Genomic DNA, 20,691 nt, shown 5'->3' on the forward strand with positions numbered 1-20,691 from the left:
GTGTAGACCTCTAGGCTTTTTTGTAGAGGGGAGATTCAATATCCAACTTGTGCCTGGAAAACTTGTGCCTTAAGTGTCCAGTGGACGTGTCCGCTACTGCCTTTAGCTCTCACCTCCTCCAGCACCAAGACCCAACCGCCTTCTTACATCAAGCAGTCACCCTAGGAGAGGTGCCGAATTTCGTGAGAGTCTATGAGATTACGTACACATGCACAAGCTGCACTAACTCCAATGGATACCTTACGTTCTGTAACATTGCCGCCTCACTGGTGTAACCTCATGTTTGCATTTTCCTGCCTCTGTATGCGATTGTCCTCTCCACTCCACCTCACAATTGCATACAGATACAGGAAAGCACTTGTGTGAGGTTACAGCAGTGAGGCGGGCAATGTTCCAGAACAATGGTAACATACCAAGGGCCCAAAAAATAAAACCTGGTGAGCTGCATGAGGCCCCCGGGTCGCAAGTTTGAGACCACTGCTCTAACATGTGATTGTTATATCTGAAGGGTTAGGAAGTAACCATCCAAAATAAAAGCCAAAAGCATATCTCAAATAAGGAGTTAAAGCTAGTATGCTACTTACAAGCCATTTCCTTCAAATGAGGGAGGAGTGGTGAAGGAGGCACCGACATATGGATAAAAATTTGTCACAGTTACAAGTCCCCCAATCATGATGTCCCCATCTCTATGGTATCCTGGTAGAGGTTGTATTGGTGGGTAGTTTCTAAGTGTACACTGACCCACAGCCATATTCCACAGGATGTCACAGAGCATCAATAAAGTCAGAATCAGATGAGCTTCCATTATTAATTAATTGAGACTGTGAAAGTTTCTTTCGTGATGACGCTGTCTCTTACCACTCCAGTTGTTACACTTGATCATTGAGGCAGGATGATGTAGAGTTCTTGATGGTGCTATCGAATTGAATAGTTGAATGATGGGAAGAAGTGATTAAGTGTTAAATTGTACTGAAGATGACATTGAGGTGATCGCTCTATTTCTAGATTATCAACACCTGTGAGGATACCATGTGGTCTCTGATGGCTCCTGCTGCTCAGCATTAAGGGATACCTGCTCATGACATCTGCATTTCTTTGAAATATAGGTTGTTTCTTTTAAATATAACCTTATGGATCATATACATTTATTAAAATAGAATCAAATTGTAATTTACTTGCAATGCTTGTATGGGATATAGTTTAATAACATGACAGTGTAATATGGTTGATAATAACAGGAAAGTCCATTTGGTCTGCACAGTTATTGTGGCCATTCTGCCTTTGATACTTTCTCAGATTTCAATCAGAATGTGATCCATACAAATTATCTCTCCAGAACAGTCTACTGTGACCCTTTCTAGGTAATCTATCACCCAATATAACAAAATACATGTAATAAAGCCTTTGTACTAGCCTGCAGCCCACCTTCATTATCTCCAACCACTGCTACTTCTAGTATTTATCATTTCTAAAGCGATGAAAGGCATATGCAGTGCTGTATATGTATATTTAACATGTAACCACAACACGTTATAATAAAAAGTAAAATAAATCTGCTTGATATAGAGTTATTTAGTACAGTGTTCTTCAACCTTTTTACACCCATGGACCGGAAAAAATAAAATAATTATTTTGTGGACCGGCAAACTACTAAGACCGAAATAAAAAACACATTTCCGCCCCATCTCCGCAAGCTCGGTCCCCACAAACCATCTGATCCCATCTGCACAAGCCTCAGTTATGATTTTATGATTTAAAGTATAAAAAGAAACAATATTCTGTACAATTGTCATTTTATAAATATAAATTTTCAGAGCAAGGAACAACAAAACCCCTGTCTCCCCTCCTCTTCACATATATCCCCACATATATGTTCTGGAACATTGCCCGCCTCACTGCTGTAACCTCACACAAGTGCTTTCCTGTATCTGTATGCAATTGTGAGGTGGAGTGGAGAGGACAATCGCATACAGAGGCAGGAAAATGCAAACATGAGGTTACACCAGTGAGGCGGCAATGTTACAGAACGTAAGGTATCCATTGGAGTTAGTGCAGCTTGTGCATGTGTACGTAATCTCATAGACTCTCACGAAATATCAAGAGGGGATATATCAAAATATATCAAGAAAACTGAACAAGCCAAATTATTACAGAATGCTACACAGAAATATCATGCTAACAGAATACTGCAATCACACATGATAGGATTAGTGTTAGGCTTTGCAGTCCCCAGTTATGTCTCTAGCAGGATATATATTTCAAATCTGATATATTTTAATGACAAAATAGAAATAAAATGATTTTTTTCTACCTTTTGTGGTCTCTGCTTTCATCTTCTTTCCACTCTTTTCCTTCCAGCGTCTGCCCGTTCCATCCACTGTCTGGCCTCTCCCCCTTCCATATGTATCTGACTTCTTTCTATGCCCCTCTCCCCTTTCCATCCAGCCTGTGCCTCCTCTCTCCTTTTTACATCATTCATTCCAGCTTCACTGCTTTCTTCATTTTTATCTTTCCTACACCAGATCTAGCATCTTTATCCCTCTCTCATTTCTCTGCTGACCCCCTTTCCAGCATCAATCTCTCTACTTTCTCATTCCTGTCTCTCCCCTTTTCCTCTTCTAACCTCCCTGCCAGCTGTTTCCTTCCTTCCCTCCTCCCCCCTATCCAACAGTAGCTCTCTTCCCATCCCTTTCCCTCTTCCCCTCTCAGCAGCATCTCTCCTACCTCCCTCCAGGTGCAGTAGCAGCTCTCCCTTTATCCAGCAGCTTCCCAGCCTCCAACAGTGGCTTCCTCTCCTTCCAGCAGCTCTCAGTACTTGCCTGCAGCAGTTATTTCCTTAGGCAGCCTTGGGTCCGTTGCCGCCTCTGAGGAAAGGGGAAGTTGCCAAAGTGAATCACTGCCCTGGTAAGTACAGAGCTGCTAGGAGAGGAGACAGCCACTGTTGAAGGCTCCCCATGATCTTACTCCTGCTGTGCCTGCACATTTGCGACCCCCCTAGCCGGCAAAAACAGCTTTGCACCGCAGGCTCTGCCGCCTAAGACGAGCCGGAGGCCCCTACCCGCCGCATCCTGCACGTGGGCAGACTCAGCACAGACGCTGCTGATGGCCCCAATCCACACGCTGACACCCCCCCCCCCGTGCACGCTGACCATCTACCTTCTACCTTCTACCTGCACCTTCCCCGAGGCCCTCTTCGAATAGAACGAGACTTGGGAGTGATCATCAGTGCAGACATGAAGGCTGCAAATCAGGTAGAAAAAGCATCATCCAAGGCAAGACAAATGATGGGATGTATCATAAGAACATAAGAACATAAGAAATGCCTGCACCGGATCAGACCCGGGGTCCATCTAATCCGGCGTTCCGCGCACGCGGAGGCCCAGCCAGGCACACCCTGGCGAATACAATGTCACTCGTATCCCTCAATGTCTTCTGCAAGAAGATGTGCGTCCAATTTTCCCTTAAATCCTAGAACGGTGGTTTCCTCCACCAGCTCTTTCGGGAGAGAGTTCCAGGCATTCACCACTCGCTGTGTGAAGCAGAACTTTCTGACGTTTGTCTTGGCCGTGTCCCCTCTCAGCTTCAGGCCATGACCTCTGGTCCGAGACTGGGTTACATTTGCCAATGTGAATAACGCTGTTTCTTGCTCACCATCCTTTCCCCCTGTTGGTGAGTGAGCTTGCTCCATTATGTCAATTCCTTTTAGCAATTTAAAAGTCTCTATCAGATCCCCTCTCAGTCTTCTCTTCTCGAGGGTGAATAGTCCCTGTTTTCTGAGGCGATCTTTGTAGCTCAAGTTCTCCATACCTTTTACTAGCTTTGTCGCTCTCCTCTGCACCCTCTCCAGTAGTGTTATATCCTTCTTCAGGTATGGAGACCAGTGTTGGACACAGTATTCCAGGTGTGGTCTGACCATTGCTCTATAAAGCGGCATTATGACCTCCCTTGATCTACTCGTGATTCCTTTCTTTATCATGCCTAACATCCTGTTAGCTTTCTTTGCCGCCGCTGCACATTGAGCCGATGGCTTCAGGGTTCTATCTATCAGTACTCCCAGGTCTTTTTCTTGATCGCTCTTCCCCAATGTTATACCTAACAGTTTGTACCCATGCTCCTTGTTTTTACTGCCCAGGTGCATCACTTTGCATTTTTCTACATTAAAACTCATCTGCCAATTTTCTGCCCATCTCTCAAGTTGCTTCAAATCTCTCTGGAGTTCTTCGCTGTCTTTTTGTGACCTGATTGCTCAGCATAGTTTTGTGTCATCTGCAAACTTGATGATAGCACTGGTCGTTTCTTCTTCCAGGTCATTTACGAAGATATTGAATAAGATAGGCCCAAGAACTGAGCCCTGAGGCACACCGCTAGTTACTTTCTTCCAGTCTGAGTACTTCCCATTTATGCCCACTCTTTGTCTTCTGTTTTCTAGCCATTTTCCTATCCATCTCAGTATATCCCCTTCTATTCCATGACTTTGTAGTTTCTTGAGAAGTCTCGCATGAGGTACTTTGTCGAACGCTTTCTGGAAGTCCAAGTATATTATGTCAACCGGTTCTCCGCTATCGACTTGTTTGTTCACTCCCTCGAAAAACTGAAGTAAGTTTGTCAAGCATGACTTCCCTTTCCTGAAGCCATTCTGACTACCTCTCAGCAGGTCATGGTTATCCAGGTGCTGTACAATGCTGTCTTTAATCAAAGCCTCAACCTGCTTCGTCAGCAGGAAATCTGAGGTCATAATGCCACTGTACAGAACCATGGTGAGACCTCATCTGGAGTACTGTGTGCAGTTCTGGAGGCCACATTACCGCAAAGATGTGCTTAGAGTCGAGTCGGTTCAGCGGATGGCCACTAGAAATATCTCGGGGCTCAAGGGTCTCTCGTACGAAGAGAGACTGAACAAATTGCAGCTCTACACTCTGGAGGAACGCAGGGAGAGAGGGGACATGATAGAGACGTTTAAGTACATCACAGGTCGTGTCGAGGTGGAAGATGACATCTTCCTACTCAGGGGACCCTCAGCCACTAGAGGGCACCCACTCAAACTCAGAGGAGGGAAATTTAAGGGTGATGCCAGGAAGTACTTTTTCACGGAAAGAGTGGTGGGTCGCTAGAACAAACTTCCGGAGCAGGTGACCAAGGCCACTAGCGTGCTTGACTTTAAGAATAAATGGGACATCTACGTGGGATCCCTACAGAGGCCTAGTAAGGGGGTGGGTCAGTAGAGTGGGCAGACATGGTGGGCTGTAGCCCTTTTCTGCTGTCATCTTTCTATGTTTCTATGTTTCGGCGACTCGGCAGGGGCAGCGATCAAGACAGGCTGCCGACGTCGGCCATTCGCTCTATGAGTCACGCCTATTTTGTTTCAACTTCCTGTTTCCGCATAGGCGAGACTCACAGAGGGAATGCCCGATGTCGGCAGCCTGTCCTGATCGCCCGAGGCTGGGAGGAACAGAAGATTTCCGTGGCAGGAAATTTAACGGCGTCCATCTCGCCGGTCCTGCGCGGACCGGCAGGAATTTTCTGCGGACTGGCACCGGTCCGCGGACCGGCGGTTGAAGAACTGTGATTTAGTAGATCTAAGCTAAACAAATAAAGTCAGTGAGATTCTCTGCCCTAGCCTAGATGAATAATAGTGTTAACTCTGTAGATTAGTTTGACATCAGTGCAGGGTTTTAACTTAATCCAGTTATTATGCTGAATGAATACTGACCTCCTGTAAGTTTTGGAAGACAGAATGTATAACTTATGGGCAGAATGGATGGACCATTCAGGTCTTTATCTGCGGTCATTTACTATGTTACTATGATGGAACTCTGCCTCCATCAGGTACTTGACCTCTCTCATTCTCCTCCTTTCCCCTTCACTTTCTTTATCTCCCTTAATCAATTTCATGTTTCCTCCACTCATTAGCACCTCTTAATACTTCTTTATGTATGCCTGTTGGTCCACAGGGGTGGTGATGCGGTCAGAAGCTGTGTCTGACTGGCAGTCCAAAGATTCAGTGTTGAAGAGGCATTTCAAGCATGAAGTAGTAATTCTTCTCTTTTCCAGTTACTGTAAATGGCTGAAGCAGGCTACAGCACATGTCCAGCACAGGTCACAGTGAGTAAGGCTGTTACAGTCTGTGAGGTGAATCGGGGGAGTCCTGAAATATAGGTTCTGAGGGAGTTTCTGCATGTTTCCCTGAATCCCTCCAACTGAAAAATTCTAATTGTGCCATTTTTTGTATTTAGTAAGTGTGTTTTATTAGTGTTTATAAGCTCAAATTTCTCGATAGCTTCAACCTCATGGTGAAAACAAGAAAGCAGACCAATTCTTCAGTTGAAGATTCAAGCCTGGAAGTGAAGGTCTATATGTTTTAGTCCAATCATGGCCCCAAGACCTTCTGTTGTCTGTTTTTCATCCCTGGACCATGATAGATCGAGTCTTTCAACGTATTGTGGCTCATCAGGGATGAGTCATTCAGGTGGCTCCAGGTTGGCCTCATGAGCCTTGGTATACAGATCTGATGCGTCTTCACACAGGCCATGATGTCAAATTGCAGGTGCATCCAGATCTGCTTTCTCAGGGTCTAGTATGCATGAAGGATCTGGATTGCTTTGCTCCTACGGTACGGCTATTGAACATAAAACGTTTGAGCACAAAGGATATTCACATGTGGTCATTGCTACCACTCTCCAGTCTCAGATGCCACTTATAGTCTCTGAATATGTTAAGGCATGGAGGACTTTCTAGCAGTGGTGCGCTCAGGAATGTATGGAGCCATTCTCCACTCCATTTTCAGTGGTGTGACAAGGGTCTCACCATGGCTTCACTTTACATCCAAGTTACTGGGCTCTCTTATTTCAGAGTCCAGGATCATAGATCTATGCTAGCATCTCTCCTGACGTTGGAAGATTTCTGAAGGGTGCTCTCTTAATTTGATCACCGATCAAACACACCTTTCCCTTTATGGGTCTTCAATGTAGTTCTCAAGGCTCTGCCCCTCATCCCTCATGGACTTGACTCTTCAGGTAGGTTTCTGGTAGCAGTGACAACAGCGCGTGTTCCTTTTTTTATACCGAAGGGGGTGTCAGCATTTCTTGTGAATCAGGAGGTCCATTTGCCTGTGTTCCAAACTGCATGTTCTAAGACACAGGACTGCATTTTGCTCAAGTTATAAATGAGAAGAGTGCTTCTTCGCTATCTACAGGTCACAGAGTTTAGACTCTCTAACAATCTGTTTGGGCTGACTCGTTAGGCTAAGCAAAGCACGCCTGCCTCCGAGGCCACAATCTCCAGATAGTAACATAGTAAATGACAGCAAATAAAGATCCAAAGGGTCCATCCAGTCTGCCCAACCATAGATGCTCCATAAATTATTTAGTTTAAATGGTCCTTTATATTAGATATTTCTGGGCCAGAAACCAAGAGCCCTGCCCGATAGTGTGCTTAGGTTCCATCTACTGAAGTCTCCATCAAAGTTCACTCCAGCCCATCTTAACCATGACAGCCATCGAAGCCCTCCCCAGCCCATCCTCAACTGAATGTCCATATATGGGACACAGATAGTGCAATTCTGTCCAGTACTGGCCTTAGTTCCTTCAATATATACCCTTTATTAGAGATCCTCTGTGTTCATTTTGTTTGAATTCTATCACCGGATTTTTTTTTCTACCTCCTCCCTCGGAAGCGTATTCCATGCATCAACCACCCTCTCCATAAAGAAGAATTACCTAACATTACTCTTGAACCTACCACCTATGAGGCCATTTCATCAGCCTAACTTGTATGTGGGACACAGTTTTCTACTTTTGTTAAGGTGCATTTAACTAGAAGTATAGCTTCGTCGTGGGCTGAAGCCAGAGCTGTCTTTCCAGTGTAGATCTGCAGATTAGTGATTTGGTCCATGCTATACACTTTTGCTAAGTTTTACAGGGTGGATGTTGCAGCACAAGAGGACTCTGCCTTTGATTCCTCCGTGTTCCATGCCAGCACAATCATCCCTCCCTAGATTCCTGTTCTGGTTGGCCTATGCGCCTTAGGCCTCACCTGTGGGTGAGGTTTCAGATGCTTGGGCCAATCCGGCCCCATTCTGCAGTCGCTGGCCTGCTGGACAGGCAGGTTTGGCACTCGTCTGTCCGGCCAACATGTTACAGGTATGGGGTGGGATTGGGGTGGGGGGTCATGGGGTCACGAGTCAGTGGGGGCAATCGGTGGTTGGGGGGGCGGTCGTTGGGCGGGCTAGTGTCAAGGGCAGGAGGGCCTGGGATCCCTCCTGCCTGTATTGTAGTGGGGGGAGGGGGTACAACTGGGCAGAAGGGGTTGGGCTCCCTCCTGCCCAATCATGTAGGGGGGTGGGGGGGGCAAGAGGCCAGGAGGGCTTGGGCTCCCTCCTGGCCTGATCGTAATCAGGGGGTGCTGCAGGTGCCTCAGGGCAAGAGGGCTTGGGCTCCCTCTTGCCCCGATCTTAATCGTAGAGTCGGGGTGCCACGGGGGCAAGAGGGCTTGGACTCCCTCTTGCCCTGATATTTTCATGGGGGGGTGATGTATCACGGCAGGAGAGATTGGCCATCTCCTCTGCCGTGATGCGATCACTCCTCTACCCGAACTGCCACAACCCGCGGCAGGAGAGATTGGGCATCTCTCCTGCCGCGGATCACAACAGTTCAAGAAGAGGGGTGATCGTATCATGGTAGGGGAGATAAGGCATCTCTCCTGCCGTGATGTTTGAAGTGGTTAGGTGGGTAGGTTGCCAGGCCGCTGAACTGATCGTGCCAGCCGCCATCAGCTCAGCGGCCCCTTTTTCGGCACTTAGACCTGTTTTGGCTTTGTCTAAGTCAAAAACGTATAAGTGCCGACTAGGCAACCTGCCTAGGATTTGGTTATACCTGCTATACGCCTAGGTGTAGGTCGGCACACCTCCTGCCAACTGCCCACACTTTCCCCGTCCTCTAAACACACCCCTTTTCTCTCTGTGTGTTTAGTGACAGGGGAAAGGCCTAAGCTGGTTTTAAATACGTCTAAAACCAGCTTTGGTTATGGGTACTTGGACGATCAGGCTTTTTGATCATCCAAGTAGCCATTTAGGACCCATTTTAGACTTTTTTTCTTTTGATTATGAACTCCTTAGCGTACCTTGGTTAAAGGAGCCCTAAGAAAATGTGAACTCCTCTTTACAGAGATTCCAATTTCATGTCTACCTCAGTTCAAAACAAAGTTGATATATACAGGGTGTCCCAAAGAAAAGTAGCCCGCCTCTGGGGATAGTATAGTGAGATGAACGAGCCATTTCCAAACCAGACTCTTAATACAACGCTTAGCTGGTGGTTTTGTTCCTGGCATATAGCCTTCCATTATCACTATTTGCTGTTCCAGGGAGAACACCATCTTTCTGACACCAGTGTTGGAGGCGGGCTACTTTTCCATGGCCCACCCTGTATAACTTTACCAGTTGAACAAATAGCAATAAAATAAGTCATGGAATATTAAAGTATCATTAAACATTTTAACGTTTCCTTTCTTATTCTGTGTAAAACTGTCAACATATGCAGACCAGCACAAAGTATGGCTTTAAAATATACCACGCCCCCTTTTTTTACAAAACCGTGAAAGTGGTTTTAAGCGCCAGCTGCATGCTGAATGCTGTGCGCTGCTCTGATGCTCATGGCTTTCGCAGTTTTGTAAAAGGGGGGTTAATGTTATGTTGCAAGTATTTGCTTCAGAAATGTCCAAGTGCTTTGAGATGAACAGAACATACTTTTTCTCTCTTTAATCCATCAACTGTTGACCGTATTTACCCACTCTTTTACAATGGTACGCTAAGATTTTTGGCATGGGTGCATGTTAGCCTACGAATGTGTTAGTGGTTAGCGCATACATTGATTTAGCGTGAACTAAATCCATGCTAAAACGCTTAGCGTGCCTTTGTAAAAGAGGGCCTTAATTGTTTAAGAATCTTATTGTAAAACACATTGAATCCTTTTTGAAATTTGCAAGATTTTGGAAACTGTATGGGATTATGGGACTGTGTTTTCTAGGAAAAGCAGCATAAAATCTGTTTTCTCTTTTGGGATCTTCCCAAGTATTAGTGACTCAGATTGGCCACTCTTGGAAACATGATATTGGGATTAACAAATGTTCATTCTGTCCGAATATGGCAGAATTTTTGCTCTTATGTTCATAAATTTATGCACCTTTTGTGTATGCAAATTTAAATAATACGATCCATGTGTACATAAGTAAATTTATTCCAATAAAAAGTATCACCAACAACTTTATTAATAACCATAATAATTACTTAAATTTTATATTGCAATTGTGTATAATATAATGAGCACCAAAGTTCATTCAATTCCATGGCAGTATCACTATCAATGCTTTGAAAAAGGGGCCTTTAGTTATAAAAAAAATAATGAAATTTAGGATGACCTCTACTAGTGATAAAGTTCTAGGTATAAAAAGGGCATTTACTTTTGATATGTCCAATCACTGATGCCTGATAGCAATATTAAATTAATCCATTCTTTGTACAAATATTAATAATTTAATTTTTTTCATATGCGTTTTCTACTATTCCTTTCAGGTCTTATCAGAATAATATAGCACTTAGGGAAAAAGATACAGCCCAAAAGTCCAGCACTGGAGGCCAGGATAGCAAATACTTCTACCGCAACCATATATTTGCCCTTGGTGCTCAGATATGTTGGGATGAAAGAGATCCAGACATTGCAAAACACCAGCATGCTGAAAGTGATGTACTTGGCCTCATTGAACCTGTCAGGTAGATTCCTTGCTAGGAAAGCTACGATGAAGCTGATGCCAGCCAAAAAGCCCAGGTAACCCAGAACACAATAAAATGCAACTATTGAACCTTCATTACATTCACTCAATATTGTTCCAATTTCTGATTTCATATTAAGATATGGGAATGGAGGAGCAATGCTCAACCAGACAAGACACACAGCAGTTTGAATAAGGGAAAAGAAAAGGACTATAGAAACTGAAATCCTGGTACCCATCCATTTTTGAAGCTTGCTTCCAGGTTTGGTGGCATGAAAGGCCAGGACTACAGTGATGGTCTTTGCCAATATGGAGGAGAGAGCGATGGAGAACATGATCCCAAAGGCAGTCTGTCGGAGGATACAAGTCAATTTGTCAGGATGGCCAATGAATACCAAGGAGCAGAGAAAGCAGAGCATGAGGGAGATGAGGAGAATGTTACTGAGTTCCCGGTTGTTGGATTTCACTATCGGGGTATCTTTGTAATGAACAAAGAGCCCCAAAATAACAACATTAATGAGAAATAAGAAAAGACAAATGAAAGTCAACGTTAACCCCAAAGTTTCTTCATAAGATAGGAAAATTATCACTTTTGGGATGCAGGCATCTCTCTTTTGATTGGGCCATTGGTCATCTGGGCATTTTGTACAGGTGTCCATATCTGAGAATGAAAAAATATTCTCCTATTAAGTCATAAATAGCATCAAATGAACACTTTTCATTATTATAAGGCATGTTTCAGAATGACAGACTGCAGAAATATTAAACATGTAATAGACAATGAGCTTACTGCTTATGCAATCATGTACTGTATCTCTCTAAGAGGTACTTGAAATGTATTGAAAAAAGCACCCCAGTGAGCAAATAAAAATCTCAAATCAGGAAATTATTCCTGCTAGGGGATTCCATCATTAGAAGCATTAACCTTGGAACAAAGGTGAAGGAGCCCAAAATTGTATTTATTTGAAGGATTTATATTCCATGCAATCAGTAAGTTTCTAGGTAGATTACAGTACTACATACATAATTTAAGATGGGAAATAACAAAATTTTCAGGGGTAACAAGTATAGCGTGGGATGAGATATAAAGGGATATAATCACATTAGAGACAAGACAAGGTACAATTAGCCAAGTAATTTCAACTCTCAGGTTAAGGTTCTAGCTCTATAACCTAACCCTTCATTTCTGCTTAGTGATTTTCCATCACCAATGAATATGTGGTATAGGCATCTTTAAACAGATATATTTTCACTGAGGTTCTAAATGCCTTAAGATATAAACTGAATTTGTTCTGAGAGCAGGTTCTACCTCTGGGCACCCTTAATATAAAAAAATAGAGTTCTTGCATTCTTCAAGGTGGATTTTTTTCATTGGAGGGTATGTCAAAGAATTTAGTTTTTGAGGACTATAGTGGTCAAGTAGGTTGATGGCTAAATAGTGTGGATGCCAATAAAGGAGATAACATACCCATCATGCTTTGACAACCAGAATCACTGTTTCACTGTATATCAGATGCAATACTCTATTGGCAACCAGTATAAATACATCAATGTTGGTGTGATATGCTCATGTCTTGGGATATTATGAATCAACCCGGCTACAGTAATTTGTACAGATTGCAGAGTTTTTGGGTGTTTGGGGGAACTCCCATTAGTAAACATTGCATTAGTCAAAGAGAGGTATGATGGTGCTTTGGACAACAAGTCTGAAATTCTCATCAGATAATACTCTCTTCAGGGGTTTGATAATTTTCAGTTCAAAAAGATTTTCTTAAGTAAATGAGGGAGATGGGTTTTCATTTTAGATCAGGGTCAAGGATTACTCTGAGAAATTCCAAGGTATTATTCAGTTGGATCTCAATATTTCTGATAAAATGCCTTCCAGAATCCTCAGCTACCAGGAGTGCCAGGCAAATACTTTAATTCTGATGGCATTATCCACCTGGAAACAAATTATTATATTACATTACATTAGGGATTTCTATTCCGCCATTACCTTGCGATTCAAAGCGGTTCAAGGCGGCTTACAAAAGATTAATAAAATGGGGGTTACAAAGGGAGAACTATTGATTAACTAGAGAGGTAAGTAGTAGATCTTTTAACATTTCTCGGGTTGTTAAAGGTAAGGCGGCTTGCAAAAGAATTAAAAGGTGGTAACAATGGAAGCACTATTGTTACTAGTGAAGTAAAGAGTAGATCAATTGTCAATTTTAGAGTTATTAAGAGTGCGTGATGTTATGGCTGCTTCAGGAATTTCTTGAAAAGTATAGTTTTTATTTCTTTACTGAATGTCTTGTAGTCTGGGGTGGTCGTCAGAAGGTTGGAGATCTGGTTGTCCAGTCTTGTGGCTTGAGTGGCTAGGAGGCCGTCGTGTAGGTTTGATCGTTTTACTTCCTTGATCGGGGGAGATATGAATGGGGAGTGCGTTTTTCTGTGTCTGGTAGTGGATGCTTGGATGAGGCTGTCTCCATTTAGGGTTTTTTTAATAACATGCAGTAGAATTTAAATTGTATTCTTTCTTGGATTGGTAGCCAATGTGAGTTGATGTAGGCTTCTGTGATATGGTCATGTTTTCTCAATGAGTAGATGAGTATCAAAGCTGTATTTTGGATTGTTTGAAGTTGTCTAGTCATAGTAACAGGGCATGGAAGGAAGAGGATGTAGCAGTAGTCCAGCAGACCTAGAATTAGGGATTGTACTATAAGTTGGAATTGTGTTCTTTGAAAGAATTTCCGGACTAATCTCAGATTTCTCATGATAGCGAAGGATTTCTGTATTGTTTTATTTATTTGCGGTTGCATGGTGCAGCATCTGTCTTTGGTCATGCTAAGTAGTTTTATGGTGGTTTGGATGAGATAGTTGATTGAGTTGAGTTCTAAATTGGTTATGGTTTGGACTTTGTCATTTTCGAGGAGGATGAATTTGGTTTTGTCTGGGTTGAGTTTAAGTTTGTGATCTTTCATCCAGGTCGTGACTGTTTCTAGTGTTCGGTGTAGTGTGTTTGTTATGGTGGGTTTAGGCTGATCATATGGGATAAGCATGGTAAATGTCATCTGCATAACTATAGGTGGTTATGCCTAGATTGTCCAGATGTGTTCCTAGAGAAGCAGTGTATAGGTTGAAGAGGGTAGGGGATAGTGGGGATCCTTGTGGTACGCCGCAGGGGTTTGACCAAGGTTCTGATTTTTCATTGTTTGATTTTACAATGTAGGGTCTGGATTTTAGGAAGCCTTCAAACCAAGAGTATACTTTATCTGAGATACCTATTGCATCCATGATCTGTAGAAGGATGTTGTGATCAACTAGGTCGAATGCTGCCGTTAGGTCCAGTTGTATGAGAAGCATTTTTCTCCCTGTGCTAAGGTGTTGTCTGATTGTGTCCATTAGGGAGCCTAGAAGTGTCTCTGTGCTGAAGTTAGTTCTGAAGCCTGATTGCATGGGGTGGAGTAGGTTCTGGTCATCTAGGTAGTTGGTGAGGAGTTTGGCTACTAGGCCTTCTGTAATTTTGACGTATAGCGGTATTGAGGCAATAGGTCTGAAGTTGGATGGGTGGTCTGGTGGTTCTTTTGGGTCTTTTTGGATTGGGGTGATGACGATTTCGCTGAGGTCAGTAGGGAAAATGCCATCTGTGAGAATGGATTGAATCCATTGTAGAAGGATGGTACAGAATTTTACACTGGAGGTAGGAGATATGAAGGGCAGTGGTTGAGGTAACAGGAGGCATGGCTGTATTTTTTGTAGAGTTTATTGAGTTCGGACCATTGTATGTTGGGGAACTGAGACCATGTTCTGTCTGCTGCAGTTGACTCTTTTTCTGAGGGGTGAATTGTGATTGCATTTTGATAGGGTGGGGTAAGATTGAGGGTGGCTCTGGCGCTGGAAATTTTGTTCTTGAAGTGTTCTGCTAAGAGGATAGCTAAGGGGGGAGGGGTGTTGTTGGTGGTTGTGTAGGGTTTAGTGTCTGTTAGATCTTTCAGGATTTGGAATAGTTTTTTGGAATCTTGGGTTTCTGTGCCTATGAGATTAGTGTAATGAGTTTTCCTCTTGTCCTTTAGCAGATGCTTATATTGTTTGTTGATTTTTTTCCAGTCATTTTTTGTTTGATCTAGGTTAGTTTTTCTCCATTTTCTTTCTAATGTTCTACACTGTCTTTTGAGTTGGAGCAATTCATTGTCAAACCATTGGTCTGATTTCCTGCTGGTTCTGGTTTTGGTTTGTAGTGGGGCCAGTTCATCAAGGATGTTGGTGGTCAGATTCTTCCAATGAGAGATGAAATCTTTTGGGTCGCAGTCTTGGATAGTTTCAACTACTTTTGACCAGAAAATGGTTGGCTCGGTATGTTTGCGTGAGGTATATGGGACCAATAACCCACTTACAGTGCAGAAAGCTCATTGGGAGATAGGAAAGGTGTTAAAACCTTTTGTTCTGTGTTCACAGATGAAAATCCTGGAGAAGGACCACTATTGGCTGGCAAAGTTACACATGAGAATGAAGTGGATACTACATCATTCATGGAAGGAAGTGTTTATGAACAACTTGAAATATTGAAGGTAAACAAAGACATGGAACCAGATGGGATCCATCCCAGGATATTAAAGGAACTTAGAGAATTCAAGTGAGTCCTCAAAGATTTGGTCAACAAATACTTGGAGGTGGGTGTAGGATTGGAGAAAGTGAATGAAATCTCTCTTCACAAAAGTGGTCACAAAGATGATGCAGAAAACTACAAGAAAATAAGCCTCACTTCAAAATAATGGAAGTGTTGCTGAAGGAAAAATATAGTGAATTTCCTAGACTCTATTGGGTTACAAAATCCAAGGCAATATGGTTTTACTAAAGGTAAATCATGCAAAACAGATCAGATTGTATTCTTTGACTGGGCAACCAGAGAATTTGATCGAGGACATGATTTCAGCAAAACCTTTGACATGGCTCCTTATAAGTTGCTTTTGAATATACTTGACAGGCTAAAGCTAGGATCCAAAGTGGTTAATAGGATTAGAACTTGTTCATGGATAGATGCCAGAGTATTGTGGTTTATTGGCATTCATTTGGAGGAAGGAAAGGATCGGTACTGGGGCTGATTCTATTCAATATGTTAATGAGCACCGTTATGAAAGGATTAGAAGGTAGGTTTTGCCTTTTTGCAAATGATACCAACATTTGTAATAGAGTGGAAACAGAGGGAGTGAATTTGTAAAAGAAGAATGGTTTAATGTTTGGCAACCAAAATTCAATGTAAAGAATTGTAGATTCTTCACAATTTTTGATCAGACTCTCAGAGATTGAAAACCCTGAAGAAATCACTTTTTTCGTCACGTTAGACATTAAGTCATTGTACACTGTTATTCCTCAAGATGAGACTCTTATCATTGCCGAAGAATTTCTTCAAAACAATTTGAGCAATGATAGGATTCCCATCCAATTTATAATACAATTGATGTCTCTAGCCATGAAGAGGAATTACTTTAGATTCACGGATAGGTTTTTTCAACAGGTATCGGGGGTTGCCATGGGGGCGACCATGGCCCCCTCAGTTGCCAATCTTTTCATGCAAAAATTTGAAAACACATGGATTATCAACAATCCTTTTTCTGATAAAATAGCACTGTGGCTACGTTTTATTGATGATGTTTTTGTAGCCTGGAAAGGCTCCAAAGGGGATCTGGATGACTTTTTTACATGGTTAAACTCTAGACATCTGAAAGTTGAGTTTAGCATGACTTGTCACCCGAATCACATTTCTTTTCTTGATGTTTTAGTCATTAAAGAGAGTGACTTCATCAAAACTACATTGTACAGGAAAAACACTGACAGAAATACGTTTCTTGATTTTTCAAGTAATCATCCGAATCCTTTAAAACGCAGTTTGCCAACCTCTCAGTTTTTCCGCTATCGTCGGTTATGTTCAGACACTGGAGATTACAAAATCAAGAGTAAACAACTATATACCCGACTAAAGGACAGGGGGTATCCCCCAGTAGTTTTAAAGAAAGCCTACAAAAGAGCGAAGTTTATCAACAGGGATTTCCTTTTTCTACCGCGGGAAACTGAGAAAATGGACAACATTGCTTTGGAGTATTCTCCCAACATCAATAAGATTACACAGATATTAAGACGCCACTGGAAATTAATGGATCTCCACCCTACGTTTAGAGACATTCACTTTAGAATAGCATATTCACGGCAAAAAAACTTTAAAGAACTTTTAAGTCCATCTGATATATTAGATCCCTGTCTGTCAGCAACACACGTGACAGGACATTTCAAATGTGGAAAATGTTCCACTTGTACCATAACTTTGGAACTTTCAGATGCTTTCATCCATCCGTTAACAAGTCAAATCTTCCATTTGAAACATATGACTTCTTGCACATCCACTTTTGTAGTCTATGTCTTTATTTGCCCTTGTCCACTGATCTATGTTGGTCAGACCACCCGTCCTTTTAAAACACGGGTAACAGAGCATAAAAGCTGCATACGAAATAACAGACTACAAGCACCTATGGTCACACACTGTCTGGAACATAATCATCAGTTTACAGATTTACAATGCTGTGTGATCGACCATATCAGTGAAGAGTGCATAGACAGACAGCGGCGTCTGTTGCGTGCAGAGCAACAGTGGATTCACAGATTAAATAGCGAAGAACCAGATGGACTCAATTCAAAACTGGAATGGAACATATTCTATTAAACTTTGAAATCCAATTGGCCTGAGACTTTAAGTTCAAGAGGAGATGTTCTGTTTTGTTTTACATATGAAGGTTTACATTTTCTGGCCAGTGAGTTTTTCATTTTTCAATTTTCATTTTTCATTTTTGAAGTTTAGCACGAGTCAGCATTTATTCATTTTTTTCAGTAGCATTTTTGCCACGTATTCACTTCCGGGTTTGTCACCCGGGAGTGCTATATCAATCCCAGTACAATCGTGGTGCAGCCATCTTTTGATCATGAGATGCGGTTTGCGTCCAGTTTAAAGGTATGTCTCTATGGCTTTTTCTTTAGTTTTTCATTAAAGCCGTGCAACTGTCCAGATTATTAACTCAAGTTTTGTTTTGTTTTATTCTGGTTTCAGTCTGATCAGATTGTTTACACACTGAGGCAGCAGATATGTGAAACGCTGGCCATCGTTGGTGTACCGATCAACCAATTTAGATAAGTGGATATTTCCTCTATCTTTTGCACAACACAGCCCTGCTTCAAGTTTACTACTATTGGGAGTTGGTCTGGAGGTTTTTTGCCAGTGAGGTGTTCGCCCAACCACCTTGGACCACCATTGTGGTGGTGGAAGGGTTCCAATCTGAGGCTTTTTCCTCCTTTCATTTGAAACTTCCTTTATTTGAAACTGCAGCAGCACTGATTTTTGTGACATATATCATATTGTTTTTGGTGAAAGTGTTTATTTCAATATTCAAAACTAAATTCAAGAATTGTAGATTGATACATATTGGGGAATAGAAATTTGAGGAGATGTATGTGCTAAGAATCGAAAGGCTGATATGCATATATGGGGAGGACTATAGGGTGATATTTTTTAAGGATTTGAAGGTGACAAAATGGTGTGACATGGAAGTGGCTGTAGTCAGAAGGATACTAAGCTCTATAGAACGAGTGATATAACAAGCAGAAGAGGTGTTGATGCCTTTTTTCATTTTTGGAGGCTGTATCTGGTTTAAGTATATAAGTCAACTTGAAGCAGTCTGGAGGAAGGTAAAAAAGACATATAAGAAGATACTGGAAGACCTGAATATGTATACTCTAAAGGTGATGAAAGACAGGGAAGACATGATACATGGTTGAAATATGTTCTTGAAAGTTATTAATATAGAACCAAATGTTTTCCAGAGAAGGGTGGTAAACTTACAGTAGGTGTAAAGTTAGGAAATTCTTTTTCATGGAGAGAGTGGTTGATGCTTGGAATGCCCTCCAGAGATAGGTAGTAGAGATGAAAAAAGTGGCAGAATTCAAAAAAGCATGGGATCTCTATTTAGAAAATTAATGTATAAATTTATACATTAATTTGCACAGACAATTTGGTTGCAGATAAGTTGGGGAGAGCTTCATGAGGAGCTCCAGTAATTTGAAAAATTAGGACAGTGCTAGCAGATGTTTAAGGTCTATAGATTACAATCCATAGGCATCTCTGAGCAGGTCCTTCTTTGGTTTAGATCCTACTTTGACAATCGTACCTCTATAGTTTCCTTTAATGATTCCACTTCTTCGAGTTTTTCCGTCTCCTATGGCATTCCACAAGGTTCTATTCTGTCTCCTCTCCTGTTTAATATTTTTCTTTCCCCTCTTATGACTCTTTGTCAATCTATTGGCTTCTCAGTATTTGCTTATGCTGATGAAATACAACTTTTACATCCTCTCGACCCTAACAGTCCATCAGAAATTGCTGCTATTAATGAGAAACTTAATCAGATTCATCTATGGCTTGACAATAATAGATTGTCTTTAAACATTAATAAAACTAACACTTTACTTTTCCCCTGGAAAGATAATCAGAAAATTGCGGTTCCCATTAATATCCAAGGGACTGCGCTCAAACAAATAAACAAGATTCGAATTTTAGGTGTCATCCTAGATGAAAATCTAACCTATCATGACCACGTCAGTCACGTGGTTAAGGCCACTTTTTATAGATTATGTCAAATACGATCTATCTCAAAATTCCTTTGTCCTAAATCTTTAAATATACTAATTCATTCAATGATTATCTCTAAAATTGACTATTGTAATGCTTTATTCAAGGGAATGGCTCAAAAAGAAATTAGAAGATTGCAAATTATCCAAAATGCTTCCATCAAATTAATTATGGGAGCCAAGAAGTTTGATCATGTCTCTCCATTACTCCAAAAGGCACATTGGCTCCCAGTTGCACACCGAATCTTATATAAATTATCCTTACTCACTTTTAAATCGCTACTATACAAAACCCCAGCTTTTATTTACAAAGTTTTAATTCCATATACTTCTCCTAAAATTTTAAGATCCAATGAACAGCTTTTATTAGTCATTCCCACTCTTAAAACCATAAATACTCGAAGACAATACGTTTTTACTGTTACGGCACCACAGATTTGGAATTCACTTCCACTTTATTTAAGAGAGGAGAAGAATCTGGATAAATTCAAGAGCCAACTTAAGAGCTTTCTTTTTAAAGATGCTTTCAATATCTAATTGAAACGCTAATTGCTCTTTCTATCTGCTCTCTATTTTACCTTTTTAAGTATTTTATTACTAATACTTTTATGTTTTTCCCATTCCTTTTGCATTTTACCTTAATTGTTCACTCTTTCCTATCATAAATTGTATTTCTTTCCCTTCTACCCCACTGTTTCCTTGTAATAGTTTTAATTACCTTGTTTTAATTTGTCAGTTTTTAATGATTTTTATATTGTTGTTTTTGTTTACCTTGTATTTTTTGTATATTTTAAAAATTTATGTTATTATTTGTACATCGCTTAGCAATTGTGATAGGCGATTAATCAAATAACTAATAAACTTGAAACTTGTATATTCTGATAACTGAAAGCTGGCTTAAAGATAATGATGCAGTCACATTAGGCATGACATGCGTCCCAGGCTATGAAGCCTTAGCATGCTCTCATACAGAAAAAAAGGATGAGGAGTAGCAGTCATTTTAAAATAAAAACATCATACCAAGACTGATAGACCTTATCACACTAAATGGCATTGAATGCCTCACCTTCTCCACTGGTCATACCAGAAGCCACACCTTTTCCCTGATCTATAGAGCCCCAAGCTTCCCATGAATGGCCAAGTGACTTCATAACAGTTATAAGAACATATGAATAGTCTTACTGGGTCAGTAAAATGGTCCATCAAGCCCAGTAGCCCGTTCTCACGGTGGTCAAGCCAGGACCCTAGTACTTGGCCAAAACTCAAGGAGTAGCAACATTC

At 41.5% G+C, this 20,691-nt stretch overlaps 1 protein-coding gene across 1 annotated transcript in view; it reads right to left on the minus strand.

Moving 5' to 3' along the window:
- Positions 1-10,535: 10,535 nt before the first annotated feature.
- Positions 10,536-20,691, minus strand: part of LOC117346290 (vomeronasal type-2 receptor 26-like) — a 42,460-nt gene continuing 32,304 nt past the window's right edge. Inside the window, exon 4 of the mRNA XM_033915689.1 lies at positions 10,536-11,422. Coding sequence (XP_033771580.1) covers positions 10,536-11,422 — 887 coding nt within the window. The remainder of the gene's footprint in view (positions 11,423-20,691) is intronic.

This window comes from Geotrypetes seraphini, chromosome 12, assembly GCF_902459505.1.
Source record: "Geotrypetes seraphini chromosome 12, aGeoSer1.1, whole genome shotgun sequence".
Lineage (NCBI taxonomy): Eukaryota > Metazoa > Chordata > Amphibia > Gymnophiona > Dermophiidae > Geotrypetes > Geotrypetes seraphini.